General features: G+C 39.6%; 3 protein-coding genes across 5 annotated transcripts in view; 2 read left to right on the plus strand and 1 right to left on the minus strand.

The window, feature by feature from the left end:
• Positions 1-567: 567 nt before the first annotated feature.
• Positions 568-25,397, plus strand: NPF (neuropeptide F). Of its 3 annotated transcripts, XM_076533160.1 has the most exons (5): positions 21,122-21,720; positions 21,798-21,867; positions 23,329-23,539; positions 24,952-25,204; positions 25,271-25,397. In XM_076533160.1, exons 3-4 carry the CDS (start codon positions 23,349-23,351, stop codon positions 25,196-25,198), a joined length of 438 nt encoding a protein of 145 aa, XP_076389275.1. In that variant the 5' UTR covers positions 21,122-21,720; positions 21,798-21,867; positions 23,329-23,348; the 3' UTR covers positions 25,199-25,204; positions 25,271-25,397. The 3 variants fall into 3 exon arrangements, with proteins under 3 accessions (XP_003704248.2, XP_076389275.1, XP_012142991.1); XM_003704200.3 differs by lacking the exons at positions 21,122-21,720; positions 21,798-21,867 and adding an exon at positions 568-857; XM_012287601.2 differs by lacking the exon at positions 21,122-21,720 and having other exon boundaries at positions 21,727-21,867.
• LOC100876584 (F-box/LRR-repeat protein 2) overlaps positions 724-25,555 on the plus strand; it is a 52,767-nt gene continuing 27,935 nt past the window's right edge. The window contains exon 1 of the mRNA XM_076533136.1: positions 724-857. Coding sequence (XP_076389251.1) covers positions 843-857 — 15 coding nt within the window. The 5' untranslated portion in view covers positions 724-842. The remainder of the gene's footprint in view (positions 858-25,555) is intronic.
• Positions 859-18,377, minus strand: Np (serine protease notopleural). The gene is made up of 11 exons (XM_012287600.2): positions 17,707-18,377; positions 14,232-14,337; positions 10,060-10,382; positions 8,324-9,782; positions 5,415-5,558; positions 4,915-5,043; positions 4,381-4,457; positions 3,986-4,086; positions 3,212-3,483; positions 2,981-3,135; positions 859-2,781 (listed from the first exon to the last, which is right to left on the minus strand). Exons 2-11 carry the CDS (start codon positions 14,335-14,337, stop codon positions 2,617-2,619), a joined length of 2,931 nt encoding a protein of 976 aa, XP_012142990.2. The 5' UTR covers positions 17,707-18,377; the 3' UTR covers positions 859-2,616.

Raw genomic sequence — 25,555 nt, forward strand, 5'->3', positions numbered from 1 at the left:
TATTTCTGAAATTCGACAGATAAATTTTAATTCGAGTAAGCTTTTATTTGGAAGAATAATCTTTCATAATCTTACAATTTAGATAACAAATGGTTTTCGTTAAAATGGTAGTTTATTACTTTGTAGAACGTACTTCAACCTGCGACATTAAACCCATGATCTTTTGTTATCAATGAAACAGAAACATGAAACGGGTTTTACGATCCCAGTTACTATCGAACTTGAGATTAAAATGTCACGTACAGAATGTCTTTATTAAGCAGAAACGTCACCAGCAATAATCTCGTATCTGCTTGAATTCTAGTTAACAATAGATCACTGATAGCGTCAGATGGCAGCATCATTTTCAAAAACTTCGAAATTCGACTTCCCTCGACATTAATCTGGGTTAAATTTTATCAAGGCTCTAAATTTTTATGTAAAATTTTTCTCGTGTCCCACAAACGATCTCTGATACACTTACATCTCATTCTTTGAAATTGGGACGAGTATGCAAATCGAACGGCGACGATAACACGCGAAAACAGTCCACAAATTTCACGATGTAGAAAGTTGTAGAAATTGTTCCGCCTCTGTGAGCAATCTTAAAAAAATGCAACCGGTATGTAATACTTAATCATGCAAATAAAGGATTTTTTTCTCCGTAGTTTGCCTTCCGTTTGAAACGTACCACGCCACCTGTTGGATGCGTCGCCGAAGAAGGTGCATTATTTTCGAATTTCACGATCCACCAACGCTCGAGTGGGCGAAGTACAAACCGTTGTTGTGTGCAAATATCGACACCCACGCGAAAGGAGAACGATATTGGATAGAGGGATTGCACTTGAACGATCGGGTAATCAATGAACTCCATCTGGGTAAGGGACACGTTGTGTTCTCTCTTTTTTTCTTTCTTTTAATGCACGACTGATAAATACAGAGACGCCGAGGGGCAAATGTGAAGGGTAACGAAACGGTAAAAAATAACAGAGTATAATAGAATACAACACGCACCACCAATCGATCGAATATTTACAAGCTTGAGGTTTCGTCTTGCAGCCCCAACTGCAACGTTAAATAAATTATTCTTGCGTTAGATCGGTGCACGTCAAATGATCAATTAGGAAACGCATACGATTTGTTTTAAATAATTTGGAGCTAAAAATTTTGTTAACCGATGTCTGAGACGATTTGCTGTTTTATGTGATCTTAAGCTTCAGATATGACATAAGTATTTTTTATGACACTCAAACCTTGTTAGATTATAATACAGTATATTCTATATGATTAGAAGATGGTTATCACTTATTATAACCAAGGACTTTTATATTGTTACAAAGATTCTATCGCCAATTTCCAAACTATAAGTATGATTTTATCTTACTCTTATGTGATCGAATGTAAGAGCCCCACGTGTCGATCATCTGACATGTAACAACCTAACACGATTTTTATTTGCGTACAATGTCTATGTATACACGTCGGTATGCATATGTATATATATAATATATTTGAATTTCTATATAAATTAAATTAAATATCAGGTGATTTTGTTCGTGTAAGAGACGTTCATTCGCTTTTCATTTTCTCACACACAATCCGCGTTATCTTTTACACGCAACGCTTGTATCACAATGCTCGATCGTGTGTAATAAAATAGATGAACATACCCTTATCTGTTATCGTCGATCTTACTCGAGATCGAATCGATCAGAGTAACTATCAACCGATATTCTCGAGTCCTTAGAAGATTAACGCAATCAGCACCGGTATTGTCTGACGTTTCGTTAACAAGATGGGGGATGAATTTCAAAACAAGAATTATCTGCAAACTTTGTACGATTGTGGGACACTATAATTTGGGGGTTTGAAAGTTTTAGGGGCTCGAAAGTAATTGTAAAAATTTTTAAATTGCAAGCTTGTTTGTCTCAAAAATTCGAGAATTGGAAAATTGAGTAATTTTGGAATTTGGGATTAGTAAGTTTGTAGGACCAATTCTTATTTTGTTCCACCCCGTTCACAAATCGTTCAGAATAACGTAACGCGTTAATATATTAATATAATATGAGCAACATGGTTTCACGAGTATTGCACATCGTAAAGAAACGCGTATCTGGTGCTGCATCCATAAATTATCATACAAATATAAACTCTCGTTCACAGCTCGCGTATCTATTATCCTTCGTCGATCACCTTCGTCGAGTGTTCAACTCACTGCATGTCATTTATCGTCGAACGTTCACGAAGGAAACACTGCTGGCATCGTAGAACACTGGTTTGTCGATTTCCATAGCCTCGATGCGAGATAGTAACCAAAGATGGCATTGCACGGTCGAACGATGCAATGGCGGTCTCGTTCGAAGATGTGCTATTTTCTAAGCCACGTGGAATGTAAATTCTGTACACGATTAGCCCGTTGATTCATGCACGAGTACATTCTACATTCGCGAACTTTGTAGATATCATATCTGATCGAGTTTTCGCGAAAACAATATTCCATCTTCAACGAGCACGCAAATCTCTTCACGGAGAAAGTTACGTTGTTTGTGATTTTGTACAGAATGCTTTGTATATACACGTGTGAGATTCGTTGACTCCAACGAGTTTGGTAAGCGTTCATTCTAAATTACGTCGAACTTAGAACTGGAGAATCTGGTTGATCCATTCGCGGAACTCGGAGATGCGGGTGTAGACACCTGGTTGATTGGGAACCGCACACCCGATTCCCCAGCTAATTACTCCGGCTAGGATCCATCGCTTGTCGCGTGCCCTTTGGATCACCATTGGTCCTCCACTGTCACCCTGTCAACATATCGCTTCTTTAATATATTTACAAGAGAAAAATTCTTTTAATTTATTTTAATATTTAACTCCAATTTTCTAGAACTATTATTTAATTCTTCTTAGAGCATTTGAACACTCAAGTGTTCAAGATATTGCTCAAAGATATTTATACCTAATTGTTTGGAATCACCGAAACTCATTTAATCAAGTCCTATACCTCACACGAATCGGATCCTCCATTTTTCCACCCAGCACAAATAAAAATATGAGGAATATGTTCTATGTAACCCGCGTTTCTGTACATGGACTCGCACATGGTGTTGTTGATGACCGGCACCGCCACTTCCTGAAGAGTAGATGGCAGCGGTCCCTCTGGAAATTCAATCGCAGTCAGTACAATACTTGAAAGCTGTAAGAACCATTCTGAGTAAAGCAGTAGTAGTAGTACCATCGTAAAGTCGTCCCCAACCAGTGACATAAGCAGTACGACCAACGTATGTTTCGTCGTCGTCAGGCAGACAAATTGGTAGAACGTTCGGTTGGAAGGGTAACAAAGGTTCGTAGAATCTTAAGAGGGCGAGATCGAATTCGAATGTACGGGGATCGAATTGTGGATGACTCGCTACGATTTGGACTCTTCTCTCTTGGAAACCGTATGGTTCGTCTTCGTTCGCGAGATCGTGTTCGCCGATTCTCAGCAGTAAATCACTGGGTGGTACGCTGTAAGATAAAAGATATTATTTATCTCTCGGGGAGATGTCTGTGTCTGAAAGTAGGGATGTGGAGAGCTCTAATATTTCAAGTTTTTTATATTTCTGAATTTTCAAATTTCTAAAAGATCAATTTTATAAATTTTTGTGTTCTTAAATACTCAAATCCATTATGTTATAAATCCTTAAATTCCTAAATTGATGAAATCCTGAAATCCGTGAATTTCAAAGTATCTCTTAGACTTCGATAACAGATAATTCTTAATTCACATATTTCCATAATCTGAAATTTCGAAAAGACAAATCCCCAAACCTCCAATTCTCTAAATCCCTAAATCCCCAATTTCCTGAATGTCTAAATCCCCAATTGTCAAAGCCCCTATCCCCACTTTTCCAAACCCCTAAACCCCTAAATCTCCAAAGCATTAAATCATAAATGCGTAAATTTTCAAATCCTAAAATATCTCTTAAACTTTAATGCGTCATAATCGTCCTCAAGAAACAGTACGTACTTCTCGACACAGTGCGCTGCAGTTATGGCCCAATTCTCGTTCAGCAAAGCCGCTCCACATTTGTGCAAATACGTCGACGTTCTCCATTGTCGTAATGAGATCTAAAAAATCAAATATTGATCTCGTTTAACGAGGAGCAACGCTGTGTACCAATGATGACACGCCTTGATACGTCCTCGGAAATCCAAGGATTAAGATACACGTGTGTGCACTCTTCAAACATCGTGTAACTAGTGAAGGAAGATTGAATCGATTTTTCAATTCCGATAGAAGTGATCTGAACGCAGATACGCAACGAACGAGCGTAATCTTGAAGATCATACATATGTAACATATGATCTTCGAGAGGTGAAATATGGTTGATTTTTTTTAAACACGCTTGAAACTGTACTTACTTGCCAAGGCCATTTTCCGAAGGAGCTGCGATTGCCACCGACTATACGAGGCTCCGGAAACAGTCTTCTCCCGCACACTGCAAGAAGAAGCATCGTCGAATTTAGTCCCTTTATCAAATTCATGAGTCTCATCGAAACAGCCATGTTGGAGAACTTTGCATTCGTCATGAATGAATCAATTCGCGCTGTCAAGCGCGCCCATTACGAACAGGTTTTTTCTTCTCTCTTTTTTTATCACTTTCCTTTTCCTCATTCTCAATGACATGCGATGACCGATGCACGGTGGATCAAATAAATAAATTCGTTTCCTATCACATGCTGACTGATTGTTTTTTTTTTGCGCAATTAATACAATGCGTCTTAGCTAGATTAGATAATACTCCGTTACGTATTAATTTAAAATTTATTGTTGTTGATTTAGTCAATGGAATTTGAAGCAAATCTTGATCTTGTGAATTCATAGATTACAAGGTTATTTTAATCATGATCAACATATATTTGATTACGCAGTTATCGAGACTTTTTAGAACTCACCTTGTTTGTAGTCTGACATGTTCAGGGTTTCCATTGGTACCGGAAGTTCCGCGTCTATCGTCACGCTGGCGATCGAAGACAGGGTTGTCGCCACATGCTGCTCCGTGGTTACCTCCGTTGTTGGTTTCGCTAAAAATATCGCGCGTTGTTCATTAATATGCTAACCGAATTTTATTCAACAAAAGAAGACATTTAATTTTATTCAACGAAAGAAGACATTTAATTTTATTCAACGAAAGAAGACATTTAATTTTATTCAACATAAGGAGACATTTAATTTTATTCAACAAAAGGAGACATGCTAATAATCCTTTTTTACGTAACGCATCACTTGATCGAAGTTACTAATTAAACCTTGGTATCGCGTTATCTATTATTTTTACATTATTCATATCTGCTGAATGTGAAATGCAGATTGCAGATCTTAAACCTTCCGACATTGCAACGCGAGATCGTCAGAACGGTCCTTAATCTTGTAATTGTAACAATCCTTATCGTACCCGAAGTCGATGCTATCAACGTAGATTCCGAAATCGGTTTCTCAGTGGTTGCCTGCGTTTCGCCCGGTTTCTTCGTGCTGGGAGATTGAATCATGATCCAACCGTCTGGAGTGGTGATAGGCGTCCAATCGCTTTCGGTTTGATCTACGAAAGTCAAAATACGTTATCCGGGTCAGAAAATTATGAAGTAATGCAGCAACCAAATATCTTTCATTCAACTTTCCTTTATTCAATTCACGTAATCGTTATACCTAATGATCTATGATATAAGCACACTTTCCTTTCTCTGTCGAACAATTTATTATATAAGAAACATTTTATAAAGAATTCTGATTTGATAAAGAAACATTTTATAAAGAATTTTGATTTTGTAAAGAAATATTTTATAAAGAATTTTAATTTCATAAAGAAACATTTTATAAAGAATTTTGATTTTGTAAAGAAACATTTTATAAAGAATTTTAATTTCATAAAGAAACATTTTATAAAGAATTTTGACTTCATAAAGAAACATTTTATAAAGAAGACTGATTTTTAATAAAAAAGAATGCAATGAATTGAGTTTGTAAAATAATGAAATGTGACAAAACAGTTGTATTGAAAAAGCAGTATCTAGATTCAGGTGGACATCTAGGTAAATGCCTTCACCTAGACAGGTATCTATAATAAGTAAGTCGTAATTGAAAGCTCCTGGCGAAAAACTGGAGCAGAGAGCAGCTGTCCGGTAATAATTCGAGCGGTTTGAATTGCAACGGCAAGAGGTGAAAGAAGGATGCTGTTCGCAAAGCATTCGAGAGGAAAGATTACGGTGGACGGTTTTAAACCGTTACAACGTTCCCGAGGCAGAATTCTGCCATCGAAACAATCTTCCATTTATCAAAAATATGTCTATACTATATAATATGTCTAAAATTTTCTTTTTCTATTTCTTAAGTTTCTCCACTGATGAAGAGCACGAACACGTAACCCTAATGAGGAACTCTAACGGATGGAAGAAACGGTTTTATAGTAAAATAGATGATAGATCACCCTGAAAATTCTCTTGATTGATGTCCATTCATTTTATGATTGCGTAAAAGGATGAGAAAAGGAAATTGCTGGTCCGTGAAAAATGATCAATCGATAAAATATAACACTCCGCTTTAATGAAATACTCGTTTCCGAACGAGATTAACGCCGCATAGGCAAACTCCATTTCATGCGTTCGCTGCAATTAACTGCAGGAAGGACACGTTTGGGTGGTGACGTTGATCGCGATTGATGTAAATCGATGCATGTATCACAAGCGAAATTGCGCAGCATTGAAAAATAGCGACTCATATTTATATCGTCGATGAATAATAAAAAATATTAAATTATGAATAATTTAGGGGAACATTATTTTCTCGTTTACATACGTCAAGACCGAAATTACATTTTTTATACTTTTTTTAAATGATTTGTACTAGAAATTTAGATACTTGTCACAAGTATTTTTTCCAAGGTATCAAATTCCTCGACACAGGTGTTTTGAGAACCAGTCACGTTTTACGTGAAAGGTGACCTTATTACATCACAAAAATCGTCAAATGTAACGGGGTATCGATAAGTAGAACTCTATTCTTTTTCTCTAACACGAACGACAAAAGCTAAGACTGGTTCTAATTTCCTTGGGAAGCAAAATATCGCGGATATTTTTGATCGCCCCTCGAAATCCGACAGAATTCCGATAAAGTGAAAGAACAGAAATCCTCGCGTAATCAATCAAATTCACAATGCCTTTCCGGGATGTTCTCTTGATGCTCGTTAATGCAGCAGGCGTGCTGCTCGACGTGAATCGCCGTCGAGATGATTTCCTATCGACGACAAAAGCGTTTCGTTACACAATGGATATCCGTTTTCTTCGATTTCACCGAGAATCGCGAGAACCGTTCCTCCTTCGAATGCAACACGCGTTGCTGGCTAATGTATACAACATACGCACCGGTTAATTACGGACAGCAACTCTAAATTGCTCGATTATATACTCCGCTGTTAATTGACGTTACGAATTGCATTAGAACTCTTTCTTTGAAACCGTTACAAATAAATATTTCACTTCGGTTATTTGTAGAAAAAACTATTTCAGAACGTGTTAGAAGCCTGCTGGGATTTGAGGATATGAGAGTGTAGAATTTGCGGAGTATGTAGGGAGTGGAGTCGGGGATATTGAGATTTGAACGTATGGAAATTTGTCGTATGGAAATTTGGACATATGGATTGGGAATATAGGGATTCGGGGATATGTAGGTGCGTGTATATTGAGATTTGGGGGTAGACATTTGGGGATGTAGGAATTTGGGGGCGTAGAAATTTGAGAGCATAGGAATTTGGATATGTGAGAATTTGGGGATGTGGGAATTTGGGGATGTGGGAATTTGGGGACGTAGGAATTTGGGGGCGTAGAAATTTGGGAGCGTAGAAATTTGGGGATGTGGGAATTTGGGGGTTGTGGGAATTCGGGGACGTAGGAATTTGGGGGCGTAGAAATTTGGGAGCGTAGAAATTTGGGGATGTGGGAATTTGGGAGCGTAGAAATTTGGGGATGTGGGAATTTGGGAGCGTAGAAATTTGGGGATGTGGGAATTTGGGAGCGTAGAAATTTGGGGATGTGGGAATTTGGGGGTTGTGGGAATTCGGGGACGTAGGAGTTTGGGGGCGTAGAAATTTGGGAGCGTAGAAATTTGGGGATGTGGGAATTTGGGGACATAGGAATTTTGGGGGCGTAGAAATTTGGGAGCGTAGAAATTTGGGGATGTGGGAATTTGGAAGCATAGGAATTTGGGGGCGTAGAAATTTGGGAGCGTAGGAATTTGGGGATGTGGGAATTTGGATATGTGAGAATTCGGGAATATACATTCAACCATATAGAATCAATTTCCCCAACTCACCCGGTTCAGTGGTCGCAATCTCCGGAGTCTTCGTAGTATCATCCGAACTCGAGGTCCACGTAACAATACCAGGTGCATAAGTAGTTTGAAAGGCTTCGTCCAAGGTCTGATTAACCGGCACCTTCGTCGAAGGAACATACGCCTCCGTAGAAGACGCCACAGCGAAACTGGTCTCCGTCACTGTAGGCACAGTCGATGGTGTCGTCAAGGGCTTGAATGGTTTAGTAGGTTTCGTCGACTCTGTCGTTGGTCTAACTTTAGTGACAGTGGTATTGAAGGTCTCTATAGAAGACGAAGACTCCGTTTTCTCGGTGGTTGTGAACGCAGGTTTTGTTTGCGGCTTGGTGGTTGTTGCGTTGACTCTCGTAGGCTTAGGCCTTGGGGTAGTCGTCGGTCTCGAAGTGGTCTTCGTTGGCTTCGAAGTAGTCGTGGTTGGCCTCGAAGTGGTTGTAGTTGGTCTCGAAGTGGTTGTAGTCGGTCTCGAAGTGGTTGGCCTAGAAGTCGTGGTTCTAATGGTGGTCGGTTTAATTTTCTGCACGGGTTTCGTTGTACTCGTTGTAATCTTCTGAACAGTAGTCTCTGTGACAGATACTGTAGGCTTCGTTTCGCTCGTGGAGCTTCCTGTAGTAGTTGCAATAGTCGACGGTCGGTCCTTGATGGTCGATGGTCGATCCTTAACAGTCGTGACAGTAGGTTTCGTCGTGGTTGCAAAAGACAGGGTGCTGGAAGTCGAAGTACTTGGTTTGCTAGGCCTCTTGGTGGGTGAAGTAGGTTTCCTCGTGGTAGTAGGTCTCCGTGTACTGCTACTCGTCGTAGGTCTCTTGGTAGCCGTCGTAGGTCTCCTAGTAGTAGCATGAGTTAACGGTCTCGCCGTAGTCGCATTTCTTGGTGGAAACCTCGTAATCGGCGTGGTCCTCTGAGTCGTGGTGTACACGGTTTTCGACGTCGTCGATTCTGTCGTTTGATGACTACTCGATTGAACGGGTTTCAAAGTGGTTTCCGTGGGTCTATTGACGGTCGATTGAACGGGTTTACGCGTCGTCGCGTATGTTGGCCTTTTAGTCGTTGACGTGTTAACGATGGGTTTCCTCGTAATCGGTTTGGTGGTTTGAGCAAACGTTTGAGCGGTGGATGGCACTTTTGTCGCGGTTTCCAGTGTCGTTGGCCTCGGAGGCACCGTGGAAATCAACGTGGAAGGTTTGCCAGTCGTGTTCATGATTTCTGTGACTGTGCTGGATGGTTTTTGCGTCGTTTGGACGGTACTGCTCGTGATTCTCGGAGGACTTCTTGTCGTGGAGTCTTGGATCGATGAGTTCTGCACGGTTTGAAAGGTAGATAATCGAACCGGTTGCGTGGTTGTTTCGACGCTCGTCAGTATCGGCTTCTTCGTTACGAGTTTTGTCGTGTCTTTTATGGTCGTCGGTGGTTCTCGGGTGCTGTGCGTCACCGTGCTTGGACCCTAAATTTGTCCGTGAAATAAAAACGGAAAGGAATGCTTACTTTATACGTAATTACATTGAACCTATAGTAACGATTTCGCATTCTGAATCTGCTGTATATAATTTCGTAAAGTAACTTTGAAAATGTAAACTGAAATTGTAACTTTGTGCAATGTCTTACAATGCGATAAGTTCGGCAAGAATTTACGGTTCGGAATAAATTAAAGCGATACATTAACTATTTGTTCCGCAACTATTTTTCTAAGTTAGAGCTCAACGAAATGGTGAATCACATACCTCGGTGGAGAGCGTTGTTCCAGGTGGTTTCATCTCGTTGATCGGTTTCGGCCTTGAGAAGTACTCGGGTATGTCGTAGCTCTCGATGGGCCCATGGGTCGTGACGAACGGCCTCGCCGGCGGCCCATCGTCGATACTATTGTCTTGAGGGAAAATATCGGGCTCTTCGTCGATCTTGCAACAACTACCGAAGTAAAAACGGTCGATGCAAGTGCCAAGGTGCGTTCCATTCGCTTTGGCACACGTGAACGCGAACATGCACACCCCAGTCTCGCCGGTTCTGCGGGACACACAGGGCAGGTGCCTGATATTCCTCCCCGTGCCTGAAAACGAACACCAAATTTAACACTCTTTGTCAAAAAATTACCTTAACAATAAAATCGTTCACTGTCTCAGAAATTCTGCAGAATGATCGTTCAACGAGTGACGGAATCTTTGTCGCATGATTAAAATTGTTTTCAACAAGGTGGTCTACCTGACATGTAACACATGTCACAATAAATCAAGGCCAGTTTTATCTTCGAACATGAAGGAACTGATTTGTATCGTATGTGAATTTTAAATATCGTTTCGACTCCTTATTGTTCATGATAATCAGAATTGTAACGATTTAAATCACGTCTACTTTATCTTCCTCCACCATCGTAAGATACGGGAAATCGAAGCAGGAAACTTTTTGGTGAACGTTACATTGCCAATCCCAGCAGTACCGTACTTGGCAATGTAACAAAAATCTACTGTTGTTTGGATAATACATGAGAGTCTGATCACCCAGCCAGTTTACGATGCCTCGTAATTTAAATCGAATTGTGCCCGCCGTAAACTTACGGTAATCAAATTGTCTTGAATCAAAGAAGATCGAAGATTTGATGAGGATTCTCTGAATTTCTGGATGGAAGTAACTGTACCAGAGGGTCGGAACGAATCATCGAAGCTCGTTCCGTTATCCGTCTTCGACGATTCTCTGTTGGAGGTATAACTCCTTTTTAAAGAGATATTTTGGGTGTTAGAAAGATAATCGTGTTCTACGGTAATCCGTTAATAACGGACGTAATTAGACGGCAGGAACTGCCTACGCGCTTCCGTCAAGAGATTTACAGCTTCTTTCGAGGCCGGTTATTAATCAATTACGTTGCTCGATGCCGTTTATTATCCGCGACAGGACACTGTAGGACGATTAAGAGGAATTATAAACGGTGACGATACCAGGTGGAAGGGAATGTAGAACGAGCAAGATCATGGGCTTTGTATGAAAGTTAACGCGACAACTCGTTTGTCATTCCTGCGCTCGGATGTATGTTGTTAATTGAACACTTTCTGTTCCATCCTCTTCACCTATCTTAATTTGCACACCTACTATCATGTTACAAATTTGGTTGTTTATTCCACGTTATCATTAATTTTCGTTAAGGCTGCTGTTCGCTGAGGATAATCTTGATTAGTCAGCTAGACTATTTCTTAAATACTCGAAAGATAGAGCAACTGAACAGCTAAACAGAAATGGGTATTAAATTAAAAATATTTCGTTATCATTATTATGATTTAACGCTCCAAATATTCAGGCGATATCTCCGAAAAAAGTTAATCATTTGTTTTCACAAATTTAGGAATTGTGAAGAATCATTCTGATTACGAAGTCAGTGATTATCGGTTCTCGATTAAGCGGCAATGATGCATGCAACATAGCAAGCGTTATCGAAGAACGAATTGATGTCAGCCAAGGCGAAGCATCTCGGTACCGTTAAGTTTCGATGTATGAGCTAGTTGCCCGATCCAAAAGTGGGTCACAGTCATAGCCTAATGTAACAGCACGTTTCCCTCTAAGACACCTCGCTCACAATCTCGTGTTTCTCCCGTCTTCTAACGTTGGCCGCCCAACCGAACGAAATTCTCGCGCGCATTCCTAAGTTCTTAACGCGATCAAATCGTCATACCTGACCCGAGCTACCCTGAATCACGGACACACCTGCGCACTGGATATTTTTAGCAGGACGCATCAATGACGCAAACGATAGATATTTCTCACCCATTTCTCCGGAACACTCAAAATGCCTTGTCGTATCTGGGTGACGTATTTGATCGATGACCCAGCTACACTCGTTTCGGTGGAAATCATTCTATACTGTATATTATAAATAATTTCTTAAATACCTTATACGATAATCGAGAGTGGCAAAGTGCTGAACATGAGGGAATATTGATCGAGTTTTCTTGGAAGCATTTTTTTGTTTTTTATCTTTTACAAGTGTCTGAAGCTTCATCGACCAAATGGAATTTGTCGATAAAATCACAAAAAAGAGTGCACGCCATTACGGACTTTTTAAGAAAAGAACGGAAGTTCATGCTAGACGCTTTTCCTTATACAGCACGTTTCAAAAGAAGGATACATAGCTTCAAAACTGAATCAAAATCATTCTCCTGAAATTCGAAGTAAGAGTCGGATATTTGTAGTTGAACATCCAGGTGAATTAAATGCAACACATCGAGGTTCATGTTCTTGAATACCATAAATGCAGTTTATGTCAAGAAATCGTAATTCAGCATCGTATGCAGGGACCATCTAACTTGCATCTCCATGTCAGTGACCACAACGTATTTTTCTGAGAATATTTACTTTCTTCGAGGTTGACGACCGTGGCGAGTGAAAATCGACCGTAAAATCATACACAAAACCAGGCATCGTTTCGGGTCAGTCGGTCAGTTCCCTCTGTCCAAGGTGTTCCACGTGTTTCGTCGCTGCCATTTCCGCGTAGGAAATCTGTGCTAGCGGAAGTGTCGTCCGACCATGAGTCACAATGGTGAAAGAAAGTTGCCGATTCCATTGCGAGCTCGTCGGAATTTCAGCGATGGTCGTGGACACGTGGACGCCCACGCAAAGGCGTTTCACTGCTACGAAAGTATTTCACTGATTATCGGAGATCGAAAACGAGAGATCATTAATCACCACAACAAATTACTGAACGAATTTCGTCAACGTGCATTGTCAAATCTGTCTTGTTATATCCATTACTGCTCTCAGAGTTCTTAGTGTTCTCATAGTGTTGTTTCCTATAATATCTATGACCAGACATTACGATTTCTGAAAGGTTAATTCGCGTCATTTTGAACAGGTTAATTCACAGTCTGTTACAGTATGTGCATATCTTTTGCAAGTATGTGGGCATTTTGAAAATGAAGTAATTTTGTTCTTCATCAAAAACTTCGCCAAAAATGTACATTTTATTTGTAGAAAAAAGTAGGAGTTCTATAAGTTATGATAGTTAACAGCTTACAGTTTTGTGTAGCAATTATTTGATTCTTCTTAAAGGAAGATTATCTTCAACAAACTACGTTCATACATTATTTATATATTATAATATATATATTACTATAATATGAACATTGTTATATTCAATATAAAAAATTGTAAAAGTATTTGAAAAGTCGTATAGTGATCGTGAGAGAATAAGATGAAATAACAGTGAAAATAATTTCACTTGCACAACGAGTAACACGATGTGACGGTGTTCGCGGGTGAAAGATCGAGACGACCGATTTCGACGTGATACGAACGACTGAATGAAACGATAAGAATACAGATGAGAAGGAGGATGACGAGGTCGGAAAAATCAGTGTAAGTCGCGTGCGCGACGATGACCGAGACTGACCCACTTGTATAGAAAACTGACCAGTCCGCCCACGTTTCATTCGCACTCGAATCCAAGGTAGGTTCAATGTCGTCCTACGATGCATACAAGTGTACTGTTCATATATTCCCGTATACGAGTGTACGTCTCGAATATGTTTCAGGACACGTACAGACACCTGAGTATTTGCGTATCGGCCCGTTACTCAGCTGACGCTCCGAGAAAATCTTAGAATCGATGGAATCGTAATCGAAGAAAATTTTTTCAATTCTTTACTATTTTATTAAAAATGCGAAAAGAGTGGTGGGGTCTTTCATCTGTTTGAGAACGTTACACCTGTGAAAACGACACATTAGAATGCCACTGTATCCTCACTTAAGGAAACTTAAGTTCCATCGCTAACGATGAACTACAGAATTTCTGTCAGTTAACTATTTTTCCCATAATTTTATCGTTAATATTTAACAGTTTTGCTATAAATCCTATAATCCCTTTTCCTCGCGTTTTTATCTATTCAACATTGTTCGCAAATTTGAAGGGACTTACTTCCTGGAATAAATTGCGCAACGTAGATCGGCGAAGCGATCGCGGTATTCATCAACACGTTGGCTAAGAAGACGATGGCCCAGACTGTTCTTTCTCGATCCCACATCTGAAAAAAAAGAAACGAGAATTTTAGAGAGAAAGACAAGAAGGAAAAATGATTCGTAACGTTAGGGTGCCCGCATACACGCGTAGAGTGATAATAATTCTCGTCTACGATACGCCTGAGAAAATTCTCATGAAACGGGCCCTGTTTTCAGCCGACTATTATACGAAATTAATTCATCCCGCAGAATCTAGTTACAAGTTTCACGAGTGCGAATGACAGTGAATGATATATTGAACTTGCTGATAAATAATGGTAACAATACGTTGTAGAATTAAAAGTTAAACGGAAGCATTAAAAATAAATGCCGATAAGGATGATTTGTACGAATTTCGATAAGATAATCTTACAAAATCGATTCGATGTACTCAACTAACGTCAAGAAAATAATTACAGCGAAAGAATAGAAGGAAGCCAAGACCGGAAAAATAGTTACGAATCTGCAGAGGATGCGATTGTAGATTAGCCCAGTGAATTAACGAACTCGTTAGACAAGGAGAAATATTAATAATGATTAATTCATCGAGAGTAGAAAGGAGTGTAACGACCTTATGTGAACAGACGCTCGTTTTCAACAAAACGAGCCACGGTATTACGCGAAAGCAACAATAAGATTCGCGTATTTTCCCTCGAGATGCTCGAGCACTTTCCTCGTATCGTTTTCTTTTCACCTTTCTCGGCGTTTACGTTGACACGATATCGAGCCACGATATATTCATCCTGTAACAACTAACTTACAGTTATTCAGAAGCAAGAATTCGGCTGGTAACGTTATATCCTGTCCACTCGGATATACTTGTGAATCGTTGGGTCGGTTCGAAGAACTCGTTTTACGTTCCTTCGTGAACTTTCGTGTTTTATATACACGCGAACTTGTATGGGTGTTTTGGAAGGTAAACTTAAAGGAGAAATCACGGGTGGAGACTTTGAGGACTAGGACCCGTGTTGGGAGAGGTTAGTGCAATGTTGAAATGGGCAGAAGCCTAATCGCAGTCCAAACGAAACCCAGGAAGAATTCAGGAAGCGTATGAAAAATCTAAGATCAGAAGACTTTAAGCGCAATCTAAGCAAAACTTAGGGAGACTTAGAGTTGAGGTTAGGAACCAAGAAAGGACCACCTTCAGATGAGGTTAGAACCTGGGACGAATTTCCGTTTTATAAAAAATCTAGAAGAGCTCGAGATCTCAGAGATGACACTCAGACGATCAACACTGTAAACAAAGAATCCATATAAATTTTTCGCCAATAACTAATTAACCTTCCCTTCTTCAGCAACAAGTCCACGTATTCGAAACTCGTGAAAGGATGGTTTTACTTCGAAACTAAACCGGGTAATTCTAGTTTTCTTTCGACGTGTCCGAAGAAATGCAATGATCTCATCCAGTGTGCACTCGCTCCTCCTCTTAAGAGGAAGTGATAAAAACCGTTACAGTTACCCAGAGACAGGAATTCGGGTGGATGAAGCAACAAATGTCGACGTGAGTTGTGTTAGCTTGTCGATGGTCAGGTTACTGGTTTCCCGCTTCTGATTAGTTAGGCAACAGTTATCTGTTTCGATTTTGAACGGTCTTTTTTATGCTCTATCATACATAGTCCCTTATTTGGGTCATTCTAACGTTTCTTCGTTCCAGGAAGAATACAGGAAAACTGATTTCCTTCGACCAACGCGAACATCGAAGGAATTATCGTTGATTACTATCGTTATTCTGTCTAATATTAAATTATTATACTGGATGCAATTACAATTTCCTGTTTGGTTTAAAAAGGAAGATATTCCTATCATTCTCTTTCGATATCGAGCTCTTTATAATTGTACCGCTATTTATTTTTGAAACTACGGGTTAATTTTGTTTGAAAACTTCCAAGGATTCTCAGAGGTAGAAGTCAAGGTCTCTACCGAAATCTCTTAATCCCGAAACAGATCGTAACCCAGGTCCATAAAACGTGAAACGGTGTTTCCAAAGGTGGTTGGAATTCTTCAACGAAATACTTTCATCCGACAAATAATATCGGAAGCGGGTTATAAATAAGTGGGATCTAAGATCAAATTTAAATAGCCGATACTAACCCGTTATCCTAGGATTAATGAGACCCGAAAAGACGAAAGCGGTCAACGTTTTCGTGTGTGTGCATATGTGTGTGTATACGCGTGTCCCTGTATAAAAAGCTTTTGTTGTACAGTAGTGCGTAAGTTGTAACGGTACAGGCCACTTTCATTTGTACGCACGTATCTAATACGAGGCGCACATGTGGGTTGGCGCCGAACTACGGTACAGTGGAATAAAACAGTCATTTGGAAACAAGAAAACCGTCGTATTAACGCAGAACTCGTTAACAGGGATCATAAACGCTTCTGGTTTAATTGACTAATTTGTCTGCGACTCGGTAGAAAATTTTATGGCGAAGCACATGATTACTTTTACTGTTCGATTTCAAAATATGTACTTGTTTGAAGTCACTATCAAATTTAAAGTTAATACCTCAATATAAAGATTATGCCTTCGATTATTAATCGAGTGGAAAAGAACGGCGCAAATATTATCGATACTTTTTCCGGTTCGATCGTGGATTACATACGAAACGAGGCGATATCATCGAGAGAATGACACTCATACCAAAGTCGTACCGTTCGTGAAAGTTTGAATTCTGCTTAAAGGAATGAGTGGTACCGCTATTCGTGAACGACATACGGTTCACTTTGGCAAATCAGTGGCAACGAGCTCTGAAATACCTGTCCGCTCTATCATAAATATACTACCGTTAAAAAAAACTAATGCTAATGTTTCAAGAAAAATTATGACTCTCTTATTTCAATTTCTCCGATATTGTATCCGATGCTTTGCAGTTTCTCCCGAGTGCGTTAACACGTTGATTGCCGCAGGGAAAATGATCGTAAATTATAAGATATACAACACCGATTATTAGTAGTGCGTTAATTTTTAAGCTTATCACTAACGTTACTTTTTAACGCTATACGGTTCGTTCAGTTTAATCGCTTTTTTAAAACATTGAAGGACGTATTTGTTTCTCTTATCAATTATCGATTACAGTAAAGAGATACTAGCTACCAACGATATTCAATTATTCTCTCCATTAATTATTCGATTGTTCAAAGTTTGAGATGTCAATTACCTATCTGCTCATTCCTTGTATTAGTTCGTTTATATAAAATTTGAGCTATCCCGTTTAACCTGCTAATCGGTCTGTCGATGTCTACTCTTAATTAATTACTGGATTACATCAAGCACCAGTGACCCCACTTCAACCGTGTTAACATCCTCAAATTAGACCAAATTCCAGCTTTTGAACGTTCGCAGTGATCCGAATCAAGGCCAAAGAGCATCCTCGTCAGCCTACGATAGATAACCTTACCTTGACTGATACCGGCAGCAGCGATGAAGATAACTCCGTGGTCAGACTCGAAGAGACATCATCCCCCCAGAGCTCGAAAATCGGCTTCCGTTAATACAGCTCGTTACAGCTGAGAAGTCACCTGAAACCCCTTCGAAGCACGATCCCCCGTGCGAACACCGTAAAGTTCAGCCTCGAATTCCCGTTGTATTTATCGCGCAGATTTGGACCGGGTCTCATCGGTGGTAAAAAAGAGAGCTCGCGACGAACACGTTACTAGCAGATCCGTGGACCGGCAGGATCTGTTGGCAGGATCCCGGCGAAGGTGTCCACGCAAAAGGGACCCAATGAAACTCGAGCTGGCCGCAGCTCGCCACCGATCGAACTGGTTTCAGGTCCTGGCCGATGTTTAACGTAGTTCACGACTTCTGGATCACCGATCCAGGTGCTCTCGACTGCGCTCCGTATGCACGAATCCCGGCGAGGCGCATCGTTTGCTCGTTGAACGGGGCCCCACCACCATAGAACGAAGCCAGGCTAAACTACAGGACAATTCCGCACAGTAGACCGTGCCAGGGTCGAGGATACGCCTCGTGACGGGGACTTTAGCATCGGACTCGAGGTGAGGTGGTGGCAATGACCGTTCTCCTCGGTTGCTTCTCTTCGTCCAAACGGGACACCTTTCCTTCTCGCACCACGTACGAGAACTCGTGCCTTCTTCTTTTCGTGGGCCCTATTCGTCGACGCTCTTCTGGCCTCCTCGTAGCCTCTACCCCCACCTCGACCTGGTTGTCGTCGCGCAGAGGTCGCCGTATGACCGAAGGAAAAGACATTGCCTCTTCTTCGCTATTATCCTTGCCTCCCTTTTTTTCTCCCTCCACGATACTTCTTCCTGATCTTGATTCCACGGTCCCTTCGACCGCGAATCGCAGGTAGCTTGGGTCCCTTTGGCACGTTTTCGAAACCGTTAGTGCCATGTTTCGATGACGTTTGTTAGGTAATAGGGGTGGTCAAAGAATGCTGGACCTTTGTTAAAAATCTATCAAATCTTGGGTTAAATTTTCATGTTCAATTAATTTTCATATTAATTGAGGATACCGCGAGAAAAGTTTGTATTCACGAGAATGGCACTCGAGTAACGGAAGAGGAAGTCTGAGATTGCTAGGTAACGGAATGCGATGGAAAATTGCAGTTTTTGTCTCGTTACAGGGCTATAATAGTAAATGCCTTTTAAAAGGATCTTAAAATTAGTTGAGTACAAAATAAACGATCTTTATTAAATTACTCTTTATAAATTCATTCGCGTAAGTACACCTATTACATTAAATTAATTCGCTATACATCAAGATACACTTGAGAGAAGCCTACTATTACTTCTTTTTTCCAACTCTTAAAGTCTGCGAACGAGAGTGAATTATTTAGAAGAAGAGATGAATTATTAGAAGTCTATCATAACATTCGTGATCAAATAACTGTACGAAGCAAAGTTGTATAATTCTGATGGCCGTGACTTATCTTTGGAAGGTAAGTCACCTGTCGGTCGGACAGGTGTATCGTGTAGTGGACACAGCGCCCTCATACGATCCTAAATCCAATCGGAGATAAATTTCAACGTAACTTTCAAATACTGTAATCATTTTATGCATTTAATTTCGAAGAGATTCACTCGGAATCCTTCTGCAAATCCCTTAAAACTATATGAAAATCTGTACATCGCAAGTTCCGCAAAATCTGATCAGCAGGGTGTAATCTGTTTGCGCCGTAGGACAGAAGTTGTAAATTAACTGAGCGACAGGGACTAGTGACGAATGTAAAATGAAAGTATTAACTGATTGATAAGGGATAAAGGTAAGCTCAGTATAAACACACGTCCCGTTTCCTCGTTTCAGTGTTTCTCAAATTCCGAAACTTCCAGTTACCTCTCGTTACAAAACGCGATGCCCACTTATTATTAATTATTTAAGAAACTCATTATAAACTAGAAATTTCTTGCCCACCATTCAACCACGAACGGTTCATCAGAAGAGAAACAATCTGCCAGCGAAATTCATCGAATTCATCGAATAGTAGTCGCCGAGATCTAATTAAAACCAATAAACGCGAACATATGTTCCTATTAATCGAATCGAGGGGTGAGTTATCTGAATGACATTTAATATTTGGTCGCACAAAGAACACCGATCACGATTGTTTACCGAAGGTTTCCGCCCGCTAAACGCATAACAAAAACCGAACACGTGTCATCGTTTACTAAAGAAGAAACAGAAAACTTTCACGCGTGAAATAAAGGACGGAAGATGAGAGGCTTAACTGAAGTTCCTCGATCGATCTCTATATCCTGAAACTCGAGGAAAATGGGTCTACGAATCTCGGTAGGGTGTCCTTTTATTAATATATTTTATTTTTTTCTCTTCATTCATCCGATCGTTAATTCTGTTTGCGAACGTGTCTGCAATCTCATTTCACTCTTCTATCAACATGATCATCACGAAGCCACGTCCGTGAAATGCTTCCACCGATTTTGACGCTTTCTTATCGACTTTCCTCCCGCAACTTCAAGATCGAATGCAGGCTGATAATTTCGGAGAGCAAGATTAAGAATCGTTCTACAGTAGAATCTTTTTATGTTACGTGGACTTTCATACTTCGGAGTACTCGAATCTTGATAACGGGATTAATCGAAAATGTTACGTAACGTAGATAAAAATAACGTTTGACGTAAATTCCGTTATTTAATTTCGAAGACATACAAATCTATGAAATTTTATAAAATGCGATCTAAATGTGTCCGAAGCTCCGCGAAAGTAATATCTCTCTTTACATCCCAGAAGATACCTTGTGAGAACGTTTTATAAAAGCCTGCGGTAAATCCCCGTTTCCAACCAATCTGATTACACTTTTGCGAGACTTTATTGCTTGTAAAGATGAATCTGTCGGGAAAAAATGCTTGCTATGTTATACCGTTAACATAAACGTCTGTATCCTTTATTCTGTTTACTCCCCCTCAACCCCATTTTGATTTTCATTATATTTCTCTCGTAACTCGTTCATGTGGATTACTATGACTTACCTCATAGGTCGAATTAAAAGCTGGGTCACTCTCGAACTATTTTTCTAAACTTCATGCAAGGTTTTGACTGTCGGACTGTCGTTGTTCTGAACGGAAATTATACGTCAACAAATAAGTTAAAATATTATTGGTCGAATTAAGACCTGGGTCAATCTTGATTTATTTTTTTAAAGTTTATCGTGCAACATTTTGACTGTCAGTCAGACTGTCGTTGTTCTGAACGAAAATGTTCTATATATCAACAAATAAAATATTACTTCATTGATAGAATTAAAACCTGGTCCTTCTTAATTTATTTTTCTAAGCTTCATGCAAGGTTTTGACTGTCAGTCAGACTGTCGTTGTTCTGAACGAAAATGTTCTATGTATCAACAAATAAAATATTACTTCATTGGTTGAATTAAAACCTGGTCCTTCTTCATTTATTTTTCTAAGCTTCATGCAAGGTTTTGACTGTCAGTCAGACTGTCGTTGTTCTGAACGAAAATGTTCTATATTTCAACAAATAAAATATTACTTCATTGGTAGAATTAAAACCTGGTCCTTCTTCATTTATTTTTCTAAGCTTCATGCAAGGTTTTGACTGTCAGTCAGACTGTCGTTGTTCTGATCGAAAATGTTCTATATATCGACAAATAAAATATTACTTCATTGATAGAATTAAAACCTGGTCCTTCATTTATTTTTCTAAGCTTCATGCAAGGTTTTGACTGTCAGTCAGACTGTCGGAAATGTTTTGTACGTGAAAAAATAAAATATTGAATAGGAGAAATTGAAAGGCCGCATCCCTCGTTCGATGATTGTTCGATAAATAATAAAATTGGTAAGAATGATCCTGTACGAGTAAAAAGATCGAAGGAAGAAGGATCCATGAAAGGATAGTGGGGAGGGTGATTGGTGGGGTTGAACCTTGTGGATTGGCTGCGCGATACAGAGTTTTCAGCCGAGGGGATGCGTCAGAGAGGGTACGTTCCCAGGTATATATACTCCTGTCTGCAACTCGAACAGCCGATACGATCTAAAGTCCTGAATCATTTCACAGGATACGGAGAACCATACGTTGGAACGTTGGATTGATTTATCGAATTCCCAAACGTGATTTCCTCTGATCGGTGAGTAAACGTGTCCTCACGAGGGTGAAATATCGAGAACAATGTGCCGTTTGTTGTAACCGTTACGTGTGCGATCAATTTTTATCTTCGGAACTGCATTTCGATACTGATCTTTTTTTTATTCCTTACGAGTGAATTAATTCGCCTGAAATTTATTATTTAAGATTGGAAAAACAATGAACTTTTTCTGATCGATACAATCGTTTGAATTATTCAAAATGCTCGCACGTTAAACGATCCTGTTTCATTGGATGAATTTGATTTCTCAATCAAGCCCCAGTTATGAACGCATCGACGTACTCGTTCAACCGTGAAAGCGCATTTTTGTCGCGTCTGAAATGGCGATTTTAATCTACGTTCCCTGAAAATATAATCACTCGACATTGTTTCATTATATCCTTCGAATTTCTAAGTTCTGCTAAAACGTCCTCTAATTTCGTTGCTGGATTATCAAGCTTTTATGTACACAGTTGTTTTCACCTAGCGTGTATCTATTTTTTCAAATCGGAAACCTTCATAAAATACACGATTCAGTATGTTCACTTTATGAAAAATCGTTGATGTTGTCATTTTAATGACTCGTATTTGCTTCGTTAACTTTGACGTTCTTGAAATTTGGATAGTTTTTGACTATCTCATAAAATGTTGCGGTATTCGAGCTTCAGCTGAATGCTTGTATCTCTCATTGATGATCTAAAGACTTTGCTGTAGCACACTTGTATCATACAGAACTCTAATGTTTAATATAATACAAAAAGTCAACTAATTTTTATTGTTAATGTGAATGATAAGCATCGAAAGCTTTCTAATATAAGTGTAAATAATATCGATAGTGTTGAAAAAATGTTAACTCTCGCAACCGTATTGATCGACAAAATTTTGATAGTGAATCAGAACCTATCAAGCATTGCCCACGCAAAACTTTCATTACCGTTGGAGTTGTACCAAACGAGCACGATGCAACAGGTAACTCAACTTCACGTTTGCCTTCCGTTTATATTAAACCTCGCATTAAGAGAGTTATTACTGGATAACTTTTGAAAATCGAGTTCTGAGCCATTTCCACGTGTTACGATTTATTTCGCTTCGCTTCGCCACACGGTGGTAATCGAATTAGCTTTTAGAACGCGTTCAATGTGTTCCAGATTAGCCTGAAATAAGGTTTAAAGACGCGTAAAAGCGTCGTATAAATTAATCGTGCAATTAAGACGAATTAACAAATTGATTTAAACATACTGAAATATTCGTGCCACTATCTTCGAAGAAGAGTTTATTGAAACAACTGTAGTTAACTTGCGAAACCTATCACATATTTGAACAAGTGTTCGATGGTTCACGATGATTCTACTTAATCGAAAGTACTTCGATATATTTAATTTATTGTGTAAAACATTCTCATTAAAAGTATTTACATTGAGAAAACACAAGAAAGATTGCTGACTACTCAACCTTCTTCTTCAGCTAAATTTTCCTTAGCCACGATGCAATCCAAATGCACTTCGAACAACGTCTACATGTTCGTCGCGCTTTTAACTTTCGGAATCATGATCGTACATTGCGAGCCGCAGCCAATGGCTAGACCGACACGTCCGGAAGTGTTCACCAGTCCGGAAGAATTAAGGAGATACATTGATCATGTCAGAGAGTATTACACTCTTAGCGGAAAAGCCAGGTAAAATTTTCAAAAAATTCTGCTAACAGATTCGAAGCATTTGATCTAAACTTATTTTCGATTATGGTCAAGAATGATTTTCGTAGAGATTAATAATTATGAATGATAATTTGTCTCGTTATTTATTTGTTTGTCTTTTCAGTTTCAGTTTATCTTTTAGTTGAAGATACGGTGGACTTTCGTTATATTGCCACGAATAGGTAGGTGCACTTTGCGATGTACGTGTGATCTGATTCACTGCATAATGCGTGATGATTCTCTTGGTGATATAACGCGTGGAGCGTATGGAAATCTAACGCGTGGTAGCGTATGAAAGTCTAATAGTGTAAAATTTCAATCGTTACAATGAAACTTACCGCGTTACAATGAAACATGTGATACTGGAGTAGACATCGAATGCGTGGTGATCTATGAAGTAGAAATTGAACGCGTGGTGATCTAACAAGTAGAAGTCGAACGTGTGGCGATCTAACGAGTAGATATGGAACGCGTGGCAATCTAACGAATAGAAATCGAACGCGTGGCGATCTAACGAGTAGAAGTCAAACGCGTGGCGATCTAACGAATAGAAATTTAACGCGTGGCGATCTAACGAATAGAAATTTAACGCGTGGCGATCTAACGAGTAGAAGTCGAACGCGTGGTGATCCAACGAATAGAAATTTAACGCGTGGCGATCTAATAAGTGAAAATCGAACGCATGGCGATCTAACAAGTAGAAGTCAAACGCGTGGCGATCTAACGAATAGAAATTTAACGCGTGGCGATCTAACGAGTAGAAGTCGAATGCGTGGTGATCCAACGAATAGAAATTTAATGCGTGGCGATCTAATAAGTGGAAATCGAACGCGTGGCGATCCAACGAATAGAAATTTAACGCGTGGCTATCTAATAAGTGGAAATCGAACGCGTGGCGATCTAATAAGTGGAAATCGAACGCGTGGTGATCCAACGAATAGAAATTTAACGCGTGGTGATCCAACGAATAGAAATTTAACGCGTGGCGATCTAACGAGTAAAAATTTAACGCGTGGCGATCTAACAAATAGAAATCGAACGCGTGGCGATCTAACAAATAGAAATCGAACGCGTGGCGATCTAACAAATACAAATCGAACAGAAATCTAATAAGAGTAAATACCTCGCATGTAAATTTGATGCGTAGAAATCTAACGTGTAGCAACTCAGCGCATAAAAATCTGAAGTCTAGCAATTCAACGCATAAATACCTAACATATAGCGATCCAAAAAGTGGCAATATAACGTGTATCTATCTAACGCTCTCTTATTCTTAAAATAAAAAAAAATCGCATCCATATGAATGAAACTTCAGACACCGAAAATTGCAATATAACGAAAGTCCACCGTAACATTCAATTAACTAATATTTTTGGACGGTAACACGTGACCAGGTACGGAAAGAGGGGAAACATACCATTCACTGGATTAGACGATAACGACGGATGGGATACCGTGAGAACAATCCTGGAAGTTCCACAATCGTCGCAACGAACGAAATTCGAGAAGCGGATGCAAGAGGAAAATCGATTCGTTCGCGAATTGGAAAACTCTAGCGACAGAAAGCATTCTTCGAAAGTCGACGTTCGGCCATGTCACACGCTAGGGATAGTTGAACGATACTATGGTGACGTGCAATAAACGATTGTATGTACTCTTTGTTTCTAGCGTGTACACCTATCTTGTATGATTCTATTTGTATTTCTTTGTCAGCATTAATTCGTGGGCTATTGATTTTGGATTCGGAAAGGATCAGAACTTTTACAACCTGAAGGAAATGTTTCGATGAGTTCTCTGCGAAATAAGATTTACAGTAAACAATAAATAATATTGCACAGTTTTACTTTTTCTTTATTACCAACCAAAAGCATCGAGATGCTTTTGTAAGCAACGTACATAATAAAATATTGGTTCTGACACGTTGATTGCCATTTAACCCGTATTGAATTTCCATATCTAACAGTTCGGTTGTCCATATTGTTCTTTAATTTCCGTGTT

This window comes from Megachile rotundata, chromosome 6 (assembly GCF_050947335.1).
Source record: "Megachile rotundata isolate GNS110a chromosome 6, iyMegRotu1, whole genome shotgun sequence".
Taxonomy (NCBI): Eukaryota; Metazoa; Arthropoda; class Insecta; order Hymenoptera; family Megachilidae; genus Megachile; species Megachile rotundata.

Excerpts from the sequence above, each read along its gene's own strand:
- NPF (XM_003704200.3), top strand. The coding sequence starts at position 686 with ATGCGTCGCCGAAGAAGGTGCATTATTTTCGAATTTCACGATCCACCA. Across the intron at positions 858-23,328 it reads AATCAATGAACTCCATCTGG|CTAAATTTTCCTTAGCCACG; the intron begins GTAAGGGACACG and ends CTTCTTCTTCAG. Across the intron at positions 23,540-24,951 it reads ACTCTTAGCGGAAAAGCCAG|GTACGGAAAGAGGGGAAACA; the intron begins GTAAAATTTTCA and ends ACACGTGACCAG.
- Np (XM_012287600.2), bottom strand. The coding sequence starts at position 14,337 with ATGTGGGATCGAGAAAGAACAGTCTGGGCCATCGTCTTCTTAGCCAAC. Across the intron at positions 10,383-14,231 it reads TGCGCAATTTATTCCAGGAA|GCACGGGGAGGAATATCAGG; the intron begins GTAAGTCCCTTC and ends GTTCGTTTTCAG. Across the intron at positions 3,136-3,211 it reads TTGGGGACGACTTTACGATG|AGGGACCGCTGCCATCTACT; the intron begins GTACTACTACTA and ends TTGAATTTCCAG.